We start from the raw sequence: 25,337 nt of genomic DNA on the forward strand, positions 1-25,337 counted from the left end.
CCCTTCCCTGAGGCCAGCTGACGGGTCATCTCTGGCCGCACTAGACAGGAGACGGCCATTGGCTACAGCGATGCTTTCTCCCACCCATCACAAGCAGACTGATAACGCCCATTCTCTCTAACGTTTAGAGATGTATTTAGCTTAGAGTTTTCTTCCTGTTAATCCTTGAAGGTCTGCCCGGAAGAGAACTGAACTCTAGATCTGTGAGGCCTGCATTTAGAAGGAAGATGTTTTCTCAAGGTTCAGGCTGCAAAAGACGAGACCCTCATCCCCCAAGTACTGACGTACCCCAACATGAGCTCACAATAAAACAGACCGACACTGACAGCCTTTGGAAATGAGAATGCTCAGAATCTGCCATTCAGTCGCGCGGATCCACACGACGTCATTTCTCAGAGAGCAATGGGGTAACCCTGTTTACCCAAAGCTCATGGTTATTTCCCATGCCCTACCGTAGAGTTACAGAGAGTCAGTTAGCATTGCCTACCTCCATCCAGGCTGCGAGACATGGTATAACGTTTGCTGGAGGAGCGCTCGAAGTAAGGCGCCGGGCGGTCTATCAACGCACTGGCTCTTCTCGTCTGCGCCTGAGTTCTGCCACTGTACCGGAACTTGGAGCCCAAGGTCAGGAATTTCTTTGGAGGTGCTTCTGGTAGCAATAATCTAACGGCATGAAAGAAAACACCAGAAAAATTAATGCATGCCCAGGTGGTGTTCAGAGCTGACTGCTTTGCTTTTTGTGCTAAAAGTTCAACGCATGTGTAATTAAATGAATCTGAGTTTAATTTTTAATTTTAGGAACACTGTCAACATAATATATATTAATTAGAAATGTTATACAGAAGTTGAAGCAAACTAGGGAGGGTTGGGCAGAAGAGAAAGGAATGTTCAGGGGATATAGCTTGGTGGCAGGATGCTTGCCTTGTATGCCAGGGCCTTGGGTTCTATTCCTAGTACTACACACACACATACACACACACACACACACATACACACACACACACACACACATAAATTTTAAGTCAGGTATGACGGTAAATGCTGGTAATCCTAGAATTTAGGAGATGGAGACAGAAGTTCAAGGTCACCCTCAGCTACATAGTGAGTTCAAGGTCAGCCTGGGCTATGGAGACCTGTTACACACACACACACACACACACACACACACACACACACACATGTAAGGAACAGATAGGATACATGAAAACTATGAAATAAAATAATGAAAACACAAAATAAATTAAGGAAAATTCTTGAGATTTAGTCAGATGTTCTTTTAGGATTTCTGTCAAGGAGCTTCGTGTGAGCTGGGTATGGGGGCATAGATCCGTGACCCCAGCTCCCAGGAGGTTGGGGGAGGAGAATTGGGAGCCTCAGGATAGCTTGGACTATACAGAGGCTGTGTCTCAAAAAAGAAGCAAAGCTGGGGAGGGTGCTACACAAACATAAGATCCCGAGTTCGGATCCCCCAAACCCACTTAAGCCTGGGCAGGGTAGATCTAGCATGGCTATAGGGATCTGGGACAGGGGAGCCCAGCCTGGTGAACAGCAGTGAACAGCAGACCCTGTATTAAACACAGAGGGAGGTGAGCACGGATACCCAAGGTTGTCCTCTGACCTCTATGTGTACAGTGGCAGGCATGCACTGCGTCCCTCCCCCAACAGAGGATGGGAAGAGGGACAGAGAGGAGAAACAGTGACCATTGTGATGACAGGAACAGAAACGTCCATGATGTTTTCCCTGCACTTTTTTTTCCCTTGGTACAGGTGGCCCCAACAGTTCACAATTTTGTTAGGAAGAAACCCAAACATTCACCCCCTACCTGAAAAATGTGTGATGCTCCACACACACTTTCCAGAGGCGCTTGGCAGCCCGATGGTTCGGCAATTTGAACCCAATGGTACTCTCAAACTGTTCAAACTGAAATATTTAAAACACACACACAAGAGAGATTAGAGTGCAGTTTGGTATTCTATAAATAACAACTCCACAAAACATTTACAGACTTGCAGTCCATCATTCCTGTTTTCGTTACCGAGTCGGCTGTGATGTGCAGAATCCGCTCCTTTTAAACCATCCCTTTACCCACCACCTCAGCAGGCCTGAAGTGTAGGTAACTGCTAACAATCTGTGGAAGCTCAATCTAAACTCAGATCAGGGAGACATGTGGATTCCCCCCAGAGATCAATTAGCCCTGATCTCATTTCACATTACGTTCCCATGTTTTGTCAATGGCATGAGGACTTGAATTAAAATGCTCAGAAAATTAACACAAATGTACAAAAAAAAAAGTCTCTTGCAGACCTAGAAATAGAAGTACAAATCCTTTCTCCACAGTGGATGCTTCATTCTGTGATACTGCTGAGGTGCCCCGTGTGTTTAACAGTTTGACTGATGATAACACGTCTATACCATACATAACACAGTACCAACTGATAACACCTCTATATTATACACAGCACGCTGGCAGAACCCATTTTCATATTTCCCAACTTGTGAGACTCTTCAGATGATATTTTGTCAGCCATTTAAGCTCTCAAGGTAAAATATCCGTCCCTCTGTATCATGTTTTAGTATTGTGCACATGTATGTATGTGCACTATTTTCATGACCAGTGCCTGAGACTTCTGGAAAAGAGCACCAGATTCCCTGGGGCTGGAATCACAGATGCTTGTGAGCCACCATGTGGGTGCTGATAATTGAATCTGGGTCCTCTACACAAGCAACAAGTGAGGTTAACCTCAGAGCCATTTCTACATCCGTAGGCTTTAATTTTTAAACATGATTTTTCACCCAGATACTCCACGGGAGAGGTAAAATCTTAAAAACCAATTCTTGTACTTTATCAGAGTGTGTTCAGAGACATAAATGAGTAGGGATCTTAGAGTCTTGACAGCTTTTAATATACTAACTACACCCATTAGAAATTTTAGGTATTATTAAAATTTATTAATTTATTAATTTCCTCCTAAGAGTGTGCTGAGGAGCAGGCATGTATAGCTTATTATGGACAAATTGCTAAGGAAGATGCAAGGTCATTGTGCAGGTTTTTGCTTTAAGAGTATTAACAATTTTTATTAATAGTTTCTCTAATAAAAAAGCTACATAATTCGCATTCAGAACTCTGCTCCAACGTTTGTACTTTAAAGCATGCTCTCCTGAAGGTATTGACTCGAGGGAGCAGCATGATTTATAGGAGAAAACATGGGGGTGCGATTATAACAGGACACAGAAAGAGACCTCTTAACCACACCTTGAAGTATATGAAAAATAGGCAGGAATCTTGATTTTACATTAAAATATGATTTTAAAAGTTTTTCATTAGTATATGCAGTTGGTTAAAAAAACCTGAATAACCTAAAAAGAAGGGAACATTTTGTTACTATCTGCTGGAGAGACCCACACCGAACGCTCAGAGGCACTGAGACATAATTCTCCCTGTCCCACAACGCTTGGAACCCGCAAACACAGTCTATCTTTCTTCACGCACCTGGGACCCTTCTTCCCAAAGCCTGTGAAAAATATGCATGTACTTACCTCCCCGGGCCTTATTTTAATGTAAAAGTTGTTCCTTTTATATGAAATTTTTAGGACCTTAGGCCAAGCAAATCTGTTTATCCGAAGCCGGTCACGGTAAATCAATAGACCGCTCGCACAGACTCCCAACATAATTTCTACCCCTTCCGAATCCTGGAAGACACAATGGAGCAGCACGCCACTTATTTCCATGTTCTGCAGGTACAAGGTCTAGAACTCCATGACAGAAGTTATAATTGACTAATTTAAATATGAAAAATACTGCTGCAATTTTTAAAAAAAATCACTACTTCATAATAGTATTTTAATGATGGCATTTTTCACTATGGGGGCTGGTGAAGTTAAATCAATTCACCCAAGTATATGAGACTTATAGCACTAACACTGCACACAGAGTGCACACTCACACACACACACACACACACACACACACACACACAGTCTTCACTATGAAATTCTGAGGCATGGAGCCACCCAGCACCCTGGCTTAAGAGGTGTCCTCGTGATGTCTGTCCCCTTTGAATGTCTTCTCCTCTGGAATCTGTAATATGTACATCCGTGGTGGCTTTGATGGATGAAAGACCGGATGGCATCAGAACGCATGTGAAAGACACAGGAAGCTTCTTCACAGGCAGGTCCTGCCCAGGAAGTGACAGGTAGGACTCTGTCTAGTAGTTGACCTGGGCCTGTCAGCTTGGAGTCACTGCGCCATACCAGGGGAGTGGAGAGGGAACAACGAGAGACCAAACAGCAGAACCTCCTCCTCCTATGTGGTGGGAGCTTTCTATGACCCTCACCACGAACAAAAGAGCTCTGTGCTTCCAGAATGAAAGGCCTTTCATTGAAAACATTAAATTTTGAAAAAAATACAAAAGTTAAAATAAAACATTTTTACTTTGATACTTTATTTGATATCAACTTATTCCATAAGGTGAAATGATTTGAAGTCAGGATTTAATATTTTAATAAAAGATTTTTTTTATTATAATGTAACCCGTACTGGTAGGGGCTTTAATCTGAAGGGGCAACTTAGGAACCTGTAACCTTACGCACCCAAAGTCACTAGTGTTGGTGCTTGGAAACCAGCTCGTCTGCTCCTAAGGTCACTCAGAGGAGGGCGCTTGGAGCCTAAGAAGACAGGCCGGCAGGGGGAGGCACTGCTTCCACAGCTGTTCTTTGAGCCATTTTCCCTGGACATAAATATTTTTATGCCTTTGTCCAAAGAGGAAAAGGAAATTAAAACCATTTTCATTATTATCTATATTCTCGCCGCCTCTTATGTCACCGAGCATAAAGAAAACAGATCAGTAAAGGAAAGGCCCACCCCTCGCTTCCTATGCATTTGCTGTGTGTGGCTCCTTAAATGGCTGGCATCCCCTCCACATCTGTCAGCCTGGGGAGCTACGACTAAGTCTCCCCTCATCTCCCCTTCCCTGGAGACTTAGCTGGCTAGGACTGCACTCTGCTTTGCCCCCGTAACTGGCCAGCACAGGGCCTGCCTAGTGGGTATCAAAGTCAGTAAGTTTGTTGAAAGTGAAGGTGAAGGAAAGAAATGAAAATGTGAAGTCTGTCGCTCACTAACTACAGCAACAAAAGATATTTCTGTAACAAAATTTCTGTTATAGCCACAGATTGAGATAATCTCATGGCTCTTTGATATTAAAGTTTCCCTTGCCCTTCTTGGAGCACTTCTCTAGGCTAGCATTCATAAGCCTGCTGTGCTGGCTGCAGACAGACCTGGGTGTGTCTGTCAGTCTGTCCCGATGAGGGCAAAGAGTTCTGTTATCGCTCGAATCCATTTGCATTCATTCATTTGTGTTTTCCTGCAGCACCAAGGATTTAACCCGGAGCTTTGCTCTAGCATCGACCTACAGACTTCTGAGGTCTTGTAGTGCAGCTCTAGTGGCCTCCAACTCTCAGTCTTCCTGCCTTTGCCACTATGTATCACCACACCTAGTCCTTCTGGCCACTCAGAGTCACTACAAACTACTACTGTCCTTTCCTATTTCACCCATAGGAAATCTGATAGGAACACACACACACACACACACACACACACACACACACACACACACACACGCACTTCACAATCTTACATCAAATAGATAACTTTGACAAAACCTAGTAAGATGGATCTTGACAAACAAGTACATATAGATTTCCTAAGAGAAACAAATTATTTAGGATAGGTTTCCCAAATACAAGATCATCAACAAACATGGGTATTATTCTTTATGATGAGCTCTGGAGTCTGAGATCACAATCCAGAACGTTTAAGGGGATCTTAAGCCCAAAGACACTCATGGCATCCACACAAGAGAAGTGGCTCATTGACAACCAGAAATTAGCACCAATTTAATTCAGTCAATTTCCTTCTTGTCAGGATGGAGCACGGCTTCATGAGAAAATGAAGTCCACAACTGAACCATTTGTTATGCGCAATATTCAGATAAAATCCTATAACAGGCTGCATTCTGCTTCCATAAGTCATTATTCTTAATTGACATAATTTCAAATCATATTATTAAACAAAAAGCAGCCATCTATTTAAGTTCAGTAGGTACCGCGATGTTAAGTGCCTTGATTTTTCCTGGTAGCAATGATACATCCTGAGTCGCGCTTCCCCAAGGACGCACTAATCTTTATTTCTGGGTAGTAAATGACTCACAGTGCATGACGTAACACAAAAGTCATGCCACATTCCCCCAGACTATCTTTCCATGATCATTTCTTCACCTTTTTAGCCAAATGGAAACAAAAAACATGAAGAGGATTTAAAATAAAATCTCACTGTATGTCCTTAGTTTTATTAAAACCATGACCCAAATGTATAGCTGGAATAATGTAGAAAAAAATGAACGAAAAGGGAACTCACTGCTGTGATCACAGACAAATGTCAAGGAGCTTGGCATTTAATATACCGGCATACCCCGGGCAGGAGTCCCAGCCACGCTCATAGAGATCTTATTAGTACATGCAACTTAGAAGTGCTTGTCCTCCGTGATGCTCAGGGTGATCCAAAGACATCACCAATCAAACCACATAGACAACAAATCCAGATGTCTACCATTTTCCTGCCCAATCTCACTGTAGATTTGCCTTGCTCCCCAAAAGTCAACTCAAGTGTGCCCCCACTTATCAACAGGACTTACAGATTGAGCACAGACTTCCTTCTGTTGGTTTATTATGGTGTTACGTTTCCTTGAACTTGGCCAGCTGGAATCTCTTTATCTCTAGGCCTCAGAATTTAAAAGAGACTTACTTCCTTAGAAGCCTGCAATCACATATTCTTTGGAGTTTCAGACCGTGAGACTGGGGACATCCATCAGGGGTCAAATCCTTACCCCTTTACAGGACTGATATTATCTTGTCAGAGACAGCCAGAAGAAACTACTCATGATCTTACAGGACTGACCTTTGGAGCAAGGCTAAAATACAAGATCGCATCTCCAGAGCCCCAACAGACTTCACACGTTGTGTTGATAAATGCTTTAAGTGCTTCTCTGTGTTTTCACAGTGTGTTTGCTCACAGCTGTCTAAATAGTGGATGTGGAGACGTGGACGCATCCTCTCAATGTTGAGAAGGAAATTTTAGAAAAAGCACGATGTGGAGTCAGAACTACTCTATCTTCTACCATGACTGCAACCCTCCTGTGGCTGAACCCCAACTTCTTCCTTCCCAAGGTGCAGCTCATGCACTCCATCACTGCACCCGTTACCGGTCGGCAAGGCAACCCTTGTCCTGGGTGGCCACTCTCAGCTGCACTACTTCTAAAGACTCTTATGTCAAAGCACTGGCTATATATGTCAGAGAGATTAAGCCTTAGAGCCAGAATTCTTTAAATTTAACCCCAATTCACTGAACGCTTAGTAGGGCTTTAAAACAGGGGCAAAACCACTTGGCACTGGACAACTGGCCAAGTTCAGACAGACAGACAGACAGAGAAGAGTGGAACTATCCAGACAAAGAGGGAGGTTATGTTCAGGGAAAGGACAGAAGCAGGGTACTGGGGACACAAAGGGAGTGCCAGTACAGAGTGGGAAATACATCTGTGTCAGAGGAGGCACAGAGAGGTAGGGCTCGGAGGTCAGGGTTAAGGTTACTGTGGAATCAACAGGCAACAGAGACTTCATCTTTGGCCGTCTTCCGGGAGGCATAGCCACAGCAGTACTGGACGGCTGAGCCGTGAAGGGTACCTAGCTTCAAAGATGAGCACTGTTTGTTTTAACATGGAACGGGGTTTCAAAGGCACACTGGTTTGAAGCACAGAGGTCTTCATTTACACTAAATGAAGTTCAAATTCCAATAACAAAGTAGGCTAGGGTTTGAAAATGCTTACCTTAGCATGATGTAAATCGACCCCATACATGGAGAGTTTTTTGGCATTTTCCAAGAAATGCATCTCTGCTTCTGCGGGTGTCATTCCTCTGATTAGAAAAAAAGTAAGCGTTAAGCTTTTCTGGTCAATTAGAACTGAAAACGAAGAGCAATTAGCCACGGTTGCCCCGTATGTCACTCAGCTGCTCTCCCTCTATCTGGTAGGGCTGCGGTCTCCCACTCCGCTCCCTGCCACTGTGTAAGAAAGCCTTCATTGGGAGACCAGCAGACACAGGTTTGGGCCCCCCTAATTCAAAAATTCCAAAGCTGAGATGCTCCAAAAATCTGCACCTTTTAAAGCATTGATACAACCTCAAGGCGTACTAAAAATATTGTATGAAGCGACCTGGGGGTCATGCAGATCAGGCGTTTATGGAACATAAGTGAAATCTCCTATTTAGACTCATATTTCATCCCAAAGATATGTTACTACATTATATAACTATTCAAATAGTCTGAAAATATCTGAAATCTGAAACATGTCTGCTTCTAGGTGTGCTGGGTGAGAAGTTCTTAGCATATACACGAGAAAACAATTACGAGATAGATCGTTTTGTAGGAGTACTCGCAAAAGGAAGCCTGGATGTTCTGAGAGGGAGTTTACGAGTTTACTGCTACCAGGCGTGGTCTCCACCCCGCCCTCAGCCCCTGGACCTCGAATCTGACTGGGGACCTGAATAGTGTGCAATGGATGCATATGGCCTTCCATACTGACCTGTGGCCCTGAGAAGTGTGCAATGGGTGCACACAGGCTTCCGCACTGACCTGTGGCCCCGGAAAGTGTGCAATGGATATACACGGGCTTCCACACTGACCTGTGGCTCTGAGAAGTGTATAATGGATGTACACGGCTTTCCCCATTGACCTGTGGCCCTGAGAAGTGTGCAATGGGCGCACACGGCCTTCCACACTGACCTATGGCCCTGAGAAGTGTGTAATGGGTGAACACAGGCCATCCGCACTGACCTGCAGCTCTGAGAAGTGTGCAATGGATGTACACGGGCCTTCTGCACTGACCTGTGGCCCTGAGAAGTGTGCAATGGGTGAACACGGCCTTCCACACTGACCTGTGGCTCTTGTGCAGTTCCACCACCTTATCCTCCAGTTCTTTCGTGTGGTTTGGAGCAAAGCGGAACTCGCTGACGTAATCGCTCCCACACTCCTCGGGATCGTAGTCCCCGAGTTCTGACTGCACTGTGTAGGAGCCCAGCAGGGCCAGGGTCACAAAGGAACAGGGCAGCCTTCCCGACACTATGTCATCACGCAGCTGTAAGCAGAGGTAGTACCTTCCAGGGGCCAAAAGGACAAAGAGAAAGCTGGCGTTAGGACACACGGAAAGAACTTGGAAGGGGCCGTGCAGGGCGAACATATTTAAAAACATTACATTCATGTATGAGATTTCCAAGGATTTAAGAAAATTAAAAAAAAAAAGAAGAGCATTTATTATTTATAAAGAAGTTCTCCCAGGCCAGTAACCTCTTTAAGGACACAACTGCATACTGTCATAATGATTTCAACTAAGGAGATACAGTGTATAAGATTTATATGATTTCAGTCTATATAAGGAGGGACTACGGGTACAAACGGTACTTAAGGAACCTAGAAGAAGGAACTCTTCACAATAAAACAAGGCTTTATCAATCAAGCGCAGAGCAAAAGACATTTAAAAACAGATTGTCCTAGTTTTACACAATCTCGGCAATCAGACGGGGCAAACTATAACATAAAAGGATGTTCTTATATAAAACCACCAGACGCCATGCAGTCTTCACAGAGGGCTCCTTCTAAGACCTAGATGGCAGGTCTTTGCATATGACCACGCCGACCTCAGCTAACCCAACAGCTGTGGTTCAGGAAATCTATTCTCAGTGGCTGCATTTCTTTGCTTTTCTTTTTTTTAAAAAAAATATATATTTTTTTATTTTATTGAGCTATACATTTTTTTCTGCTCCCCTAGCTTCCTCCCTCTTCCCCTTCAACCCTCTACTATGGTCCCCATGCTCCCAATTTGCTCAGGAGATCTTGTCTTTTTCTACTTCCCATGTAGATTAGATCCATATCTGTCTCCTTAGGGTCCTCACTGCTGTCTAGATTCTCTGGGATTGTGAATCATAGGCTGGTTTTCTTTGCTTTATGCCTAAAAATCAGTGGCTGCATTTCTAAGAACAAATACTTTCTACTCTTTCATTTCTTTTCAGTGTGATATTTTCCTGGAATTTAGCTGATACAAGTTCTATAAAAATCTCCTGCCTTGAAATCTGGGACTCTTATCATTACAGGTAAAGTTTTAAATGGGAGAAATATAAAAGTATTTTCACACAGCTCTGCCATGATGTCATAAAGCAACTACATTACTAGCTGATCTATCTTCTGTTTGAGATTCACAGATTCTGCAATATAAAAATCAAAGGAATTAAATAAAAATTAACAGTAGGTGCCAACACCCATGAGCTTTAAGGGCTACAGCTGTCTACTCTCCGTGCGAGAGAGAAGGCTGCAGGCCTCCAGGAAGCAAGTTCAGCCACTGACAGATGAGAAGCCTACAGAATTCAGATATTAGAGTTCTTACACACATCACAGATTCTACAGACACCACATAGTAGACAGGAACTGTGCATGAATTTATAAGTTCAAGCACACTTAGGGTCTAAAACCACACAATTAGTCATAACTAATTATTTAATTCCAAGCAGAAGTGTCTTTATATAGACAAAATATAATTTTTCTCTGATTTCTGGCAAATATAAAATGCCCTGGAACTAATCGTTAACTCTTCTCAAAGATTTTAGTAAAAGTATTCTTCAGTGCAGCAAAAGTGGAGGGCACTGTTTGCAGCAATTTCTTTTCTAAGTCACTTTGGCCGTAACCTCACTGCCAAGCACAGTGAGGGACGGGGGTGGGGGTGGGGGAGCTTCCAGAGCACAGGGTGGACATATCTACAAAGGCATGCGGAGGGAGAATGATGGTCCTGGATGTCTGTGCCCCACTTCTGCCCCTGAATTCAAATGCTGAAATGCTAGCCCCGCCCTGTGTGACGGGCTGGGAGGCGGGGCCTTTGACAGATGATCAGATCAGGAGGGTAGAGTCTGCATAAATGGAATTAGTGGTTTGAAAAAGGACACAGGGCAACTCTCTGGGGGAGGACAGTAATAAGCTGGTAGCCTCCAACTCTGTAACAGACCCTCATCAGAAGTCCACACCCGTGTCTTCAACTGCGGGTCTCCAGAATGCATCATGTGAATTTCTATTGTAAACCGCGGTCTTTGGTATTTTGGGACAGGAATAAGAACAGACTAAGTTACGCGGTGTAGTTCTGTAAAGGGAATCCCCTTTCACACTCCAAGCTCAACCTCCAAACTGGAATATTTGTGTGTTAGATCTTTCTCTCAATATCCTCTTTCCCTTTTTACGTACACGGGAAAGCAAGTAAACTCTTAAACGTATCCATGCTATTCCTTCCCTCTCCCGGAGTCTCTCTCTGGCTGTTAAATAGCTATGAAGTATCAGGTTGCTTACGTGCAGAGCGTAAGCATAGAAAGATATTTGTAATTTAGGCTTTAAAGCAGGACACTCAGTGCTGCTGCGTCATTTATGGCTGAGTCCCATCCATTTTGGCGGTGGTGAGTGACTGACTGCATCTCAATTCTGAGTGTTTTCCCACAAGGGTCAGGGAGCCGGAAATAGCAGCCTATCTCTGAGAACTCAGCTGTGAAGAGATAGGACCTGGCACCCCTGGCGTCTCATATTTGCACTCATTTAGTGGCCTTTTGTTTGCCAGCTGGGAGAAGATGACTGTAAGGGGCCCAGATGTGTGCAGGCTCTTCCTAGGACCACTCCCCTGGAGATGTGCGGCTCTCCTAAGGAGCCCTCTGATGCCATAGCCAACTTTCAAATACCTGGTGATGTCTTCTGAGAGCTGGGAAGGGTCTGGTGGGTAAAATTTCACATTGAATGAAAAATGCCAAGCACCACCTGTAGGGGTAGGACACACATCAGAACAAATTCTTAGGAAACTGCAAGCAACTTAGGATCTGAATTCAGGTTCCAAGTGCCTCAGATCCAGGCGCTAACACCAGACACCCTTTGGTCACTGCTAAGTGAACCCAGTAGATCACTTAATTTCAAATCTTGTCCCCAACCAAGTCATTTACTTGCATGGAAACATAGCAACTTTTCTCCTTTTTCTCGTGATCAAATAAGCCTCTGACAAAGGGGGAAGGAGGCAACTGACGGGTACTTCTGTATCAGACAATGGGGACTGGCTAGATTTACTGGTAAGGATTTCTCGATAGGGCACATGCCAACAGCACAGACAGAACTCTCTCCTAGGTCATTTCTGCTGTGTTACTGCAGACCAAACCCCGATACAATAAATGTCAAGGGACTAGTGAACATCTGCTTATTTTATGGGAAGGGTTTGTTGCAGTGAATATTGCTTTCGATAAATGGGCGGCTCCCCTGGCGGCTGAAGACTCCTTCCTTGCTCCGCGAGAGTTTCGATGCAGCAGATATCTGAGTGCATTGAGCAGACGCCACCCAACCCCCACCCATGACTCACATGGATCTCTTTCATATTGTACCATGCTTTGCCCATGACATCTTTTAAGTCCTCTCCAGCAGCAGAAGTGTCAGGCAGATGTTGGCCACTCCTTTCTCCACACTGTCTGTACACGTCCAGCCTTAAGGCATTACCCAGATTTACTAAGCACTATGGTTTGGATTTAAAATGGTTCCTAAAAGCTCATATGGAAGACTTGGCCCTCACCAAAGCTGTGCTCAAGTGGGACCTCTGGGGTGTGACTGGGTACCGACAGCTCTAATTCCGTGACTGGATTAATCCAGTTATAGAGTCCTAGCTTCATGGGAGTTAGAGGAGGGACACTGTTATCAAAGTGAGGACCCCTCAGTCCAGGCAGCTTTCTAGGGCCGCCCTCTCCCTGCCATGAAGCACTGCCAAGTCACAGGCCTGAAAGCAAATAAGCCAAGAGACCACAGGACTGCACTCTAAAACAAACCATTTTTCCTTTACGTTGACTCTCGCGTGTCCTATTGACTGCACCAACATAAACACGAAGCAGAGCACACTCGTTTCCTCCCTTCCTGTACTGATTTTTCAGACATACTCTTCTTTTATCTTATTTACCTTGTCATTTCTCTAGGCTTTAAAATACAGCGATTATTGACTCCTGGGCACTCCTCTGCGACACTGTCAGTTCCTCCAGTCAAGAGCCACACTGAAGGTCTTTAGCATCACCTCTAGGAGCATCTGGGAAATTTCTCAAAAGTTTACTTCTATTTGTGCCACAGGTTTGCTCTCATTCGTGTTTCCGTGACCCCTGAACAGCTCCTACTTGCCCAGGCCTCTCCATATCTTCCTCCCAAGCTTCCCCTGCCTGGCTTTCGGGAACTCCGTGTGCTCTGCAAGTCATTCCCAAACTCTCTGGACAGAGAAGCCCCACCGCACACATTGCCTAGCTCCTTCTCTCGCCCATGGAGAGATGCTTGGCTTTGTCAGTTTCTACACTCTGCCATCGACACCACAGCACCACCCACACCTTCTACTTTATTCTCTGAACTACCGTCTACCTCACGTTTAAGACTGTACATGCCTAAGAGAAGCACCTTGCCAGCTATTATTGGGTACTTCGTGCCATTTTCAAGCCATATGAAGCTTTGAGAATTATAAGCCATAAATATCTGTCATTTAAATATATTTTTAGTGATTGTTTTTCTACTGTTTCAAAAATTTCTTTTTGTTATTCTACATTTTTTTTATGTTCCTATTGATTCTTGGTCAGTTGTTATTAAAACAGACCCCTTTCAGTGTCTGCCAACAGTGAGCTGATAACAGGGGCTGGCTTTACAGCAAGCAAGAGGACTCGAACCCACGGATTCCTCATGGAAAGAAGACTCACTGCTCTTTCATGATTTTCATCTACTCCAAGCAAGCCTTGATTTCAATGGCAAGGCCTGCAGCGTAATTACACCGTTCTATAATAAAATTGCCGGAGTGACAATTCAAAGTTGGAACTAATCAGTAATCAGTAGGAAGGATAAGCAATGCATGTCAATACAAAACCTTCATCCTACAAATCAATTTGCAAATGACAGGGAGCCTAAATGCACTGAAAGTGTTCTGAAAAATGAAAGTTTCTGTGGGGGCCCACAGAAGTGGGTTCGCTTCACCCGACTGAAGGTCAGACAGCTTACGCCTACTCTCGTTCTTTCAAAGTTACTGACAAGAAGTCTGACTTAAGGAGTGGCTACAAACAAGATATCCTGACCCAGAGTGTGGTTACTTGTGTTTTGGACATTAAGATGACCCATAGAGGTGAATCCGTTCCACCTTGACCAAAGGTCAGAGAATTCAAGCCTATCCCTGCTCCTTCAAGGTTAAGACAGGAGGTTTGACCCAGGGAGCGGTTGCTTACAGGATACTTGGTCTCAGGTGTAGTGACTGCATGTCTTGTCTAAAACATCAGAAAGCTTAACCAGGAAATAGTGGCTTGATAGCTCAAGTACTGAAGCCAGTACCTGTTCTGCTTGTCCTTTGTGTTGTGTTAAAGCAGTCTTTTGCCTTCCTCCCCATTTTTGGATTGGGGGGCATGTGAGCATATGGAAAACAAACACAGGTAAATTCAGGATTCAGTATGCACGGGCTTGCCCTCCAGCACGACACTGTGTCTCTATATTTCTTCTGTATTTTGATTTAGTCTGCCTAACATTTCTAATCCACATGCCCCTACCCTGGAAATTACGAACACCTTGGAGCTAGACCCCAACAGATGTCACCCTACGACACATTTCTAAGCTTAATCCCAGAGATTTTCATTCCTGAGACTTGGAATACTGTGTTGAACCTTTGGTGTTTATTAGTAAGTGCCCTTGTGGTTCTAGTATTGTGTGTGTGTGTGTGTGTGCGCACGCGTGCAATGTCACGGTGATGATCACTACTGCAAAAGTCACATTCTTGAGCTCTTCCTGGAATCACTTCCAGGTCTTTCAGGGCTTTTTTAAACAAGGGCAATTTTAAGGCAACAATAATGCAATCCACATACCAATCAAGACCCCAAATAAAAAGCGAAAGAGAGGGTGGAGCTTCTGGTGGTGGGAAGGAGGAGGGGTGGGTGGAGTGGGCGAGCAGGGGGATGTGCAACAAATAAACAGTCTGGGAAGAGAGGTTACGGCAGAAGAACAGACTGCCCTGCCTGTGCTCAGAGGATGGCCTTGTGGGAAAGAGGAAGTGAAATACCCCCAACACAATGACGTAAATATTCCTGTATACCCTGCAGTATTTCAAATGATAACTCTCTGATAATCAGAAAACTGTCCTATATAAAACTTCTCATCTTAATCTTCAATGCTTGACAAATCTTAAAATTCTACAGTGTTTTATATCATAAACTACCATATATCATATTCTTATGTATCATAAATTGCCTTATTATAAATATACTATTCACATTATGGAGTAGACTGTAAGGCTTTATGATTTGGTGTGGATGTATAATAAAACACATGAACAGGAATTCCAGCGTCAGAATTTACATAAATCTGTGACTTGTGTTCATCGGCTTGAGATTCCCGTTCTCTGAGAGATCTTATTCTACAATGCAGCGTGTACTTGCCAGTAAAGATTATTTAAAAAACAAAGTAAACTTAGGAAATTTTCACTCATACGAATAAGTGAAAAATGCTGTCTCATTTTAATTTGCATCTAATCACTAGATTTAGCAACTTAGCTAATATTATTCGCTATTTATACTGCAGCTTTGTGATGTGCTCCTGGAATCTTGTCATTTAGGAAACAGACACTTTCTTGTTATCACATTCTATTTCTTTGATCCTCCTGCCTCAGCCTCCTCCAGGCTGGGATCTACAAATACGTAACCACCAAGCCTAGTAGAAAGTATGTCTCTTGTCTTTGGGGAGTGAGGTAAGGTTGCCAACAACAATGAACTGATCTCTTACCCACTTTCAAAACCATCAAATGGTTAACTTCAGTATGGCTTTTATACATTGGCAACGGTTTTAACATTAATAATTAAGTTTGGAACTTTAAATGATTAAGTGGTAAGTGCAGCAAAACTTGATTAAATTGCATTTCACATCTGTGTACAGGCAAGGAACAGGTCACCTGTCAAAGTCATTTTAATTTTTGAGTTGTGATGACTAAAACGAACCCTCGTGGAGCCAGAGCGAAGTGTCAGATAGAATTTCAGCTCCCAGTCCGCCTTTGCACCGCTTCTTGTCACGCGCATCTGAGTATGGATCACCAGTTCACACAACACCCCCCCAAACACTGTCACCACGCCACATCCAACATCCGAGGGAACTTACTACGAATCTGCTTTTTAATCTCCTTAGCAGGGTCCAGCCAATTCTGAAAGAGAAGCGACAGTATGGTTTGAATCAAAGGAGAGTGAAATCGAGTCTGATGATTACCCACAGCGCCCTGCATGCACCGAGAGGGAACCGTCATGGGAAGACCCTCTCCACCGTGGCTCTTCCCACACATCTGGTGGCCTCCTGTCAAGCCCGGTGAGGGCACAAACACTAAAGATGGAGACGCATGCATGTACAATTAATGGCTGATTAAACTTTTCTCCTGGGAAAACTCAGATGCTCAATGATGAGGTCTGACATTGTCTGTCACTTCAGTAGGAATATTCTTGACTTGTGTGCAATAAAAATAAGTGATCCATGTGAACAGCACTTCCACGCTTTACTCTTTAAAGCATCTGCAGATGGAAACAATTCCTTTGTTTCTTGCTTAGTTGTGGGATAAAGCCCCGAACAGGTATAATGGTCACATAGCAGTGATCTTGTCGGGGCAAACGTTAGTGATACTGACTGAAACACTGACATCCACTGACATACCAGACAGCAAATGTTATCTTCACAGCCTAATTTTTATGTCACAGCTGTAATTTCTTCACAGAATTTGGGGTATGAATAAGTTTTCCACATAGATATCTAAACACTTGGTTCTCATGAGCTCAAGAAACTGGATTAACTATATTATGAGAAAAAACCCTGTATCAAATCTCTAAATCAGCACTAAATCTCAAGGCTGAAAAACTGGGAATGACCTACTGTCTCAAAAATACTCAGAGATACAGGAAGTTGCCAAGAATTTTCTTCATGAAGAAAAAGGGAGATTAATCACATTTAGGAACCCAAAGGTGTGAGAGCATGGGCCAGGGGTATACACAGAGAGCACAACATGTCTGTTTGGTTTCAGGTCACTTCTAGCCAGTAACACACAGCCCGACCATAGTGGTTCATGTTTCTTTGACCCCCTCACCTTCTGATTCTCGGCGTCACGATATGTGAGACCGAAGTAATCTTTTTCTAGCAGGTTCAGATGCTCGCATACTTTGTCAAATAGGACTTGTCCTCGGGAACGCTTCTGTGCAAAACAGGACAGGAAAGCAAGTCAATACACTCAGGAGACCAAAATGAAACAGGGCAGAGTGCAGAGTGCAGATTGTGGAAACTGGTCAGTGAACCATGAGCACAGTGGGGTGTGTCTGCAACCCTGGTTCAGGGCCAGATAGGGACAAAATGATGTCAGAGTGCTCTATCTGGGAAGCCTAGTCAGATGGAGACAAGGTGACCCCAGAACTCTATCTAGAAAGCCTAGTCAGATGGAGACAAGGTGACCCCAGAACTTTACCTGGGAAGCCTAGTCAGATGGAGACAAGGTGACCCCAGAGCTCTTTATCTGGGAAGCCTAGTCAGATGGAGACAAGATGACTCCAGAACTCTATCTGGGAAGTCTAGTCAGATGGAGACAAGGTGACCCCAGAACTCTATCTGGGAAGCCTAGTCAGATGGAGACAAGGTGACCCTGGACCTCTACCTGACAAGCCTAGTCAATCAGTGACTTCCAGGTTCTATGAGAGATATTGTGCACTGGCTCATACTACCCACCAAGCGGTCAGGATTGAGAACCACTGAGGACAGAAGCTTCTCGGCATTCCCGTGAGGACCTGCCCAGATGGGGTAAGCCTCTGTGCACACCTGTGAAGGACTGTAGGAATCAGAGCTAACGGAGCTGGGGGTTCTACACTCTGAATAAACAGAAAAAGGAAAAGTGACCTTGGCATGAGGTCACTCTCTGCTTTCCAAGCATGACCTTCTTCCAGCTCCCGATGCCATGTTTTCCCCACCACAATAACTTGTACCCTCAAAGTGTAAGCCTAAATGAACCTCTCCTTCCTTTTAAATTGCCTTCATCACACAATGAGAAAATAACTAGTATTTCCTATATCAGAAAATAAGGTACAAAGTGACAAAGATAACTGAGGTGGATTTCTGGCCACGAAACCCAGAGCTATGTATATGTACCTCCACATAGAAACACATATACATGTGTGCACTTGTACGTGTTCATGTGTGCACATGCACCCCCCACCCCCCCACTGTGATTCTCATCCTATAAAAGCTGCCTCTACAAATGAATATACAAAAAAACCAATCAAACTGTCAACAGTGTCACCAGGAAGAATGGTGACTGGGAGATGATTCTCAAGTAGAAGTAGCTGGAGAAAGAATGTGATCTTAGTGTCAAACACTCTGTGAAGTATAAAAAGTCTGGGGATGGAATAGAGTACCCAGTGCTTACAATACCATGTTCAGAATGTCGTGGTGCAGGAGAATTGTCTGTAATCTGTCAATCATGTTTTAAATAAACGCTGATTGGCCAGACAGGAAGTATAGGCGGGAAAACCAGACAGGAAGTAGAAATGATGCAATGAGAACAGGAGAATTCTGGGAAGGGGGAAGTTGATTCCTCCCACTCCTGCCCAGATCTCCGAACCAGCAGGATGTGATCTGCCTCACTGAAAAAGGTACTGAGCCACATGGCTAAAATAGATCAGAATAATGGGTTATATATAAGCTACAAAAGTTAACAAGAAGTCTGAGCTAATGGACCAATCAGCTTATAACTTATGGAGATCTCTGTGTGATTTTCTTTTAGACAGAAACCCCGACAAACAAACAGGACCCATCATGTTACAATGTCGGGTTCAGCTCTCTAATCTTCATTAGCCATGTGTCTTAGCACATCAAACTCTCTTCCAGTCCCCACTCAAGTTCCATAGGCTATTTTCCTCTAAGCTATGTTCATTAGTTTATTTCTGTAATTTTGCCATGACTTTTGGTCTTACACAACAGTATTCAAAATCGTCTTCACTTCTTTAAGGAGAAACAAACACAAGCATAACAAGACAGGCATAATAAACATTAAGATTACAGTTGAGTCATATAAACACATGGTGCAGATGTACACGCTACATTTTGAATCCTCATGCCATCATCTGGAGAAAGGGGGAAAAGTTAATCAGCTAGGGAAAGTATGGATCAGCTGAATCCACTGTGATAACTTTCCGTCAATGTTCACCTGAGACCTTAAACACCAATTAAGCGAAATTACTGTCCTGTTCTGTGGCATTGATATTTTACATGCAATATGGTAAGCATATTTATCTTTGAGATGTAACATATTAACAATGAGAGAAAAGAAAACTGATAAACTGTGTCCGTGACAAAGTAATAAGCATGCCAAGACCTGTGAGTGGAACACGTTACTAGGCATTTGGAACTATCCTGAGAGGTAATTACTAGATCCTTGGAAAGCATGAATGTTTGAGGAAAAGATACATTGTAATGGGAAAGTAAAGAGGAAATCCATGAAGTAAGAAAATAAACAACTTGTTACCAAACTGCAACATGCTGCTCAGAAAACGTGAATGAGGAAATGCTGCTTGCTGGTTTAAATCTTTTATTTATAAATTATAGTATTTCGGAGTCACGATTGAAACACCGTGAAGTTTGTACATTAACGTGAGTTCTTCGATGCCTGTGTCCTGCTTAGAGAAAAGAACAGAGGTACAGAGAAATGGATGAGAAGACTGGCATTATGCTAATGACTCCTGGCAGCACTTTAGAGTCAGAAAAATAGCCGGGCCGGATCTTCCATATGTCCCTCGCAGCCATGTGAACCAGCGCATTTTCTTTGGTGAAATGGGTAGGATATTGCCTACTTCTTTGGAAAGGCTGACATTAAAGACTTCAAACTTGGTTGAGTGGTAGCAAACATGACACATTCCATGAGTGTAGCCATTGGAACAGGGTCGTGTCCAACAATAACACATAGAACCATCGTGTCTGACAATAACACATAGAACCTGTCACTGTGTATGCCTTCTACAGGAGTGTAATACCTGGTGGGGCCAATAAACAGCAGCACTAACATGCCTTGTCCTTCAGATAACAGTTACATGTTCACTATCAAATTACTATCTAAGATACACTGTCTGTGTACACACAACACCCACAAACTTGCATCAGTGACTGCTCCCTTGGTGAGTAATCAGCAAAGCAAAATAAACACAAAAACTGCTGTTTGAGGCTTTGGATGCTGCTGCCTTCTCCAATGGCTGACCTGGCAGACGAGAGGCAGCCTGCTAGGAGTCCTTTCTGAGTATGTCAGAGGCCACCAGGGCAACCGCTGCAGAAGGCTGTCTTCGAGGGAGGGTGTCTTTGATTTGACCTAACAGGTGACACAGACTAGCTCAAGAGGAGATGGCCTGGCTGACTTGCTCTTTCCCTGGTTGTCATAGCTGATTTGTATCAGTGACTCATAGCTCTGTGCAGAACTGAATTACCTGAACACATTTTGCTAATACTGGTCCTTCTCTCAGAGATGATATTTTGTTTCCCAGCCTCAAAACTCTTTAAACCAGGTGTTCTATGGCCTGGAAACAATATGATCCTAACTCCTAAGTGTCAGCATGGCCACCAGACACTTGGGTGTTTCTGGAATATTTGTTATTTCTCCATTTTCTTTTCCTTGGGCAAAGACTTCATAACCTGCTGATGGGCTTCAAGCTGTACTTACCTCCTGTGGCTCATGGCCAACTACCAGATTTAACATATTTCCCTTGCCCCTTGGGCTCTGGCACCTCCACATTCTGCTGACCAAGCTGCTAATGTGGGAACTGGGACCCGGCTTCAAATTTGTTTTCCAGGTCAGGCCCAGATCTTCTCCGAATCTCTTCCCTGGACAAGTCTTCATCTTTCTAACTCGGAGTTTTTACTAGCAGATTATTGAAATTTGTAGTCAACTATTTCTCCTTGTTGACATCTGAATAGGCTTACACAGTGGCTACTTTTCTGTCACCGTGATATCATAATTAAAAGCAACGTAAGGAAGGGTTTGTTTTGGCTTACAGCTCCAGGAGTGTAGGTGTCGTTATTGGCTGCAGAGACTTGGGAGCAGGAAACTGAGAGGTCACCTCTCTCCTGTCCACAGGAACCACAGAGAGCCAACCAGAGGTGCGGTGAGGCTGTATGTTCTCAAGGCCCGCCCCCAGTGACATACTTCCTCCAGCAAGGCTTCACTACCTAAACTTTTCATAATGTCCTCTAAACTAGCACCACGAGTTGGGCCCAAGTGTTCAAATACCCAAGACTATGGGGGTGGGGGGTAGGGGGCACCTCTCATTTGAACCACGACTTGTAAATACATGCCTAAAGCTCAACAGGGGAGTATGTTAGAGAAGGTACGTCCTATGTTATAGCCCTCAAAGACACACTTTTACATGGTTAAATACAGGAGCTTTGTGATTAGACTGGGGTGGGTGACGCTTAACGTCAACTTGACAGGATTGGAGACAAATCTTGGGACACATCCGTGAGAGCATCCACAGAGAGATTTATAAGAGGAGAGAGGGGACACTGATCACGGGTGGCACCATTCCGTGTCCTAGGTCCGGGACTGAATACAATGGGGAAAGCAGGCTGAGCACTGGTGTCCCTTTCTGCGTGTTGGTGCAGACTCAGTGTGACCAGTTTGCCGACTCACGTACGTTCTTGCCACCATGCTTTCTTCAGCTGAAACTGGGAACCAAAACACATCTTCCTCTCCAAGTCAACCCATCTGACTTGTCACAGGGATGAGAAAGCTAATGTATACAGGGTATAAGTAGTTAACTGGACTCAAACAAGTAAAATACAACAAACAATCTAGTACGACTAATGGCTGAGTTACCTAACCAGCTAGGAGAGTTTGAACCCTCGTGAGTTAAGTCACTGTTGGCTCACTCAAGGCATTCCTTGTCCACAGACAGCACTTCCTGTGACGTCATTCCTGGTCCACAGACAGCACTTCCTGTGACGTCATCTTGGGAAGACGATGTCATATTTTTAGGGGATCACCCCAGTGTTCATGCCTCCCCTCAGGACGATTAAAACATTTAAATGATTCCCAGATGAAACACACATGGTAAATTGTATCAGGTTCCTAATTTAAAAATTGTCAAACATGAGGATTCTAAAGCAATTTTAATTTTCATGAAGAAACACTATTTTGTTTTCTTCAAATGAAATTCATGCCTGATCCAGTTCCTTTAGAGCCTCTTGTGTCAATACTCACTGCTACATTATGAGAAAAAAAAAAGACTTAACCTCTACATTTACCCTTAAAATCTTACAACATCCCTTCCCAACAGTTTGTCTAAAAAAAAAAAAAAAAGAAAAAAAAAAAAAGATCTCAAGAAACGATGGATAAAATACCTGGGTGCCGCAATAAGTGGTACAAGTGAGAGCCCGCACCCCCTGTCAAAGACCCACAAAACAACACATGCATTTAAAGCTGATCCTGCAATTTGCGCATGAAAGCTACACGTTTCACAAACCACCCGAGCTCTGTCAGGGGAGGAGACATCTTCCTTCCCACACCTAAAATGCGGACTGATTTTGCCTGGGTGCTGGAGATGAAAACCCAGGACCCCATGCATGCTGGGTAACCAGGCGAGTGTCCGACCACTGAGCTACATGCCCAGCACTCACATAGAGGCTCTCAGCGCAGATCCTGCCATCTGGCTGATGACAATGCAGGCAAGGTAATCAGTGAGATGATTTCCTTTCTAATTGACCAGGAGCATAAATGTCCTTCCTGGCAGGTGACCAAAATGATTGAACCGGCCACCCCTACTCCACAGCGAACAAAGAAGACAGCTCCCCTCGCCGGTGCCTTCTCAGAAAGGGTGATTTCTCTGCCCCAGAGCCGCTGGAAATAATTTCTGAGTCTGTGTAAGATGAAGAGCACAGAAGCAGCTCGAAGGTGCCCTTAGTCTCAGTCTCTAAGTGCTCGTAATCAGCGAGAGTGAGGCTTTTTCCCAAAGGCGAAAGCTGAAATTAGAGAATTTTGTCAAGTCCAACGTCATCTTTGCTTTAGGAGCCGGGCTGCAGTTATGCATCAGAAATGGCTCAATCCAAGTAGAAAGGAGGAGAGAAGTTTTTGCCTGAGACCATGGGATGACCGGCAACACCTAATTCCCAGTAATGGGACTGGGAGTTGCATTAGGTGAGCATGTTCTCAGAGAGTCTGTTTACATTTCTGCATACTATCACACTGGAAGTGAACCACCACCACCATCATCACGGCCACCACTACCACTTACCACCACTGCCACCATGGCCACCACCACCACCACCACCACGGCCACCACCACCACCACCACCACCGCCGCCGCTGGCACCACGGCCACCACCACCACCACCACTGCCACCACGGCCACCACCACGGCCACCACCACTGCCTCCACGGCCACCACCACCACCGCCACCACCACGGCCACCACCACCACCACCACCTCCATGGCCACAACCACCGCCACCACGGCCACCACCACCGCCACCTCCACGGCCACCACCACCACCGCCGCCACCACAGCCACCACCACCACCATTGCCACCACGGTCACCACCACCGCCACCACCACGGCCACCACAGCCACCACCACCACCACCACCACCACCTCCACGGCCACCACCACCGCCACCTCCACGGCCACCACCACCTCCACGGCCACCACCACCACCACCACCACCTCCACGGCCACCACCACCACCGCCGCCACCATGGCCACCACAGCCACCACCACTGCCACCAGCACCACCACCACCATGGCCATGACCACTGCCACCAACACCAACACCATCACCGCCACCACCACCACTGCCACCACAACCACCACCACCACCACCAACACCATCACTGCCACCACCACCACCATCATCACTACCACCACCTCCCCCACCACCACCGCCACCACCACCATCACCGCCATCACCATCACCCACTACCACACCCACCACCATCCCCAAACAAACACAGACAAAAACCAAACAAACCACATCTACAGTGGCTTAGGCACAAATCACTTGTTAATATAAAGCACTTAGAGCAACTACACTGAGGATATTCAGGGAAGTTGATGCCTTTGTTCCTTTTCGTCTACTATGAAACGAGAAGACACCCCAGCACCACAGGGCCTCGCTCACAGGGCTTTCTTATCACACAGCACGAGTTTCATCCGGATCCCTCTTTGGTGACTGTGGTACTCATTTCATGCATTTGTATTTCTGCTGCCCAAGGATGAGAAATAGTCACTCTTCCTACTGCCCCAGTAAGCAACGCAGCAGCCTCTGTGCCAGAAAAGCCCAGTGGCTGAATTTGAAGGAAGAATTCCTGCTCGCATTAACTTCGATTAATCTTATGGCAAAATGCCACATTTTAAAAAATGCCTCCCTCAGTGCTTCCTGTCTTATTGCATTTCCCTCGCTGGACGCTTCTGCATTTTCCTCATTTCCAAGGGTCATTTGGAACTTCATTTCTAAGGGATTGCATTACCACTTCCCTGGGGCCCAGGAGTTCGTGAAGAACTCAATAAACTCACAGTGCCAGGGCTTCAGCTCCCGCTGGACCATCCGCCCTGCTCATCCTCCTCCCAGACCTTCCTGTTCTGTACCAAGCTCTTGACAGGAAGCCATCCTAGCAGTGTCTGTTCAGAGAGCGGGCTTGTTTTTAAATTCATACATGGAAAATACCAAGAGGCTGCAGTCAGAGCAGGGACATATGATGGTGGTATTTAAACAACGGAATCCACAGATCTCTCAAAAGAACTGGAGCCAGAAACCCTGGGAAGCAAGATGTGTCACCAGCTTCCTTAGGGCATCTGCATCACTGTATGCTTTCTGTCCCAAGTGCACATCCAATAAGCATGGGAGAAAGTCCATTCCCCACATCTCTCCTGCCACGGTGCATCCCCACGGGAGCAGGACAGAACGACATTTTCTAGCCCACACACCAGGCCCACGTGCGATCTAGGCTGCATATTCACAGAGAGCTGACATGTAAGGCAGAGATTAAATCTTCAAGAGGACACATATGTCCAGACAGTCCCTTTCTTTCATTTTATGGGCAACCAGCTCCCCTCAAACCACAATACTTCTTTCAAACATGAAGCAGTCTTACTATCTTACTATTTTCTTGCTCGGTGAAGTTAGCTGTGACTACCCAGAGCGTTCTGTTAAAGTAGAGATAGGAACTATTTCTTGGCCCTG

At 44.8% G+C, this 25,337-nt stretch overlaps 1 protein-coding gene across 24 annotated transcripts in view; it reads right to left on the reverse strand.

Annotated features, from left to right (window-relative positions):
• The window catches only part of Epb41l3 (erythrocyte membrane protein band 4.1 like 3), a 228,905-nt gene that overhangs the window by 31,050 nt on the left and 172,518 nt on the right, over positions 1-25,337 (reverse strand). For all 24 annotated transcript variants that reach the window (XM_087902317.1, XM_087902313.1, XM_048435610.3 and 21 more), the window contains 8 exons: positions 17,224-17,328; positions 16,257-16,299; positions 11,813-11,888; positions 8,984-9,202; positions 7,879-7,966; positions 3,539-3,691; positions 1,824-1,921; positions 488-663 (listed from right to left, as the gene is read on the reverse strand). In XM_087902317.1, coding sequence (XP_087758443.1) covers positions 488-663; positions 1,824-1,921; positions 3,539-3,691; positions 7,879-7,966; positions 8,984-9,202; positions 11,813-11,888; positions 16,257-16,299; positions 17,224-17,328 — 958 coding nt within the window. The remainder of the gene's footprint in view (positions 1-487; positions 664-1,823; positions 1,922-3,538; positions 3,692-7,878; positions 7,967-8,983; positions 9,203-11,812; positions 11,889-16,256; positions 16,300-17,223; positions 17,329-25,337) is intronic.

Source organism: Myodes glareolus, chromosome 27 (genome assembly GCF_982192425.1).
Source record: "Myodes glareolus chromosome 27, mMyoGla1.1, whole genome shotgun sequence".
NCBI classification, from domain to species: domain Eukaryota; kingdom Metazoa; phylum Chordata; class Mammalia; order Rodentia; family Cricetidae; genus Myodes; species Myodes glareolus.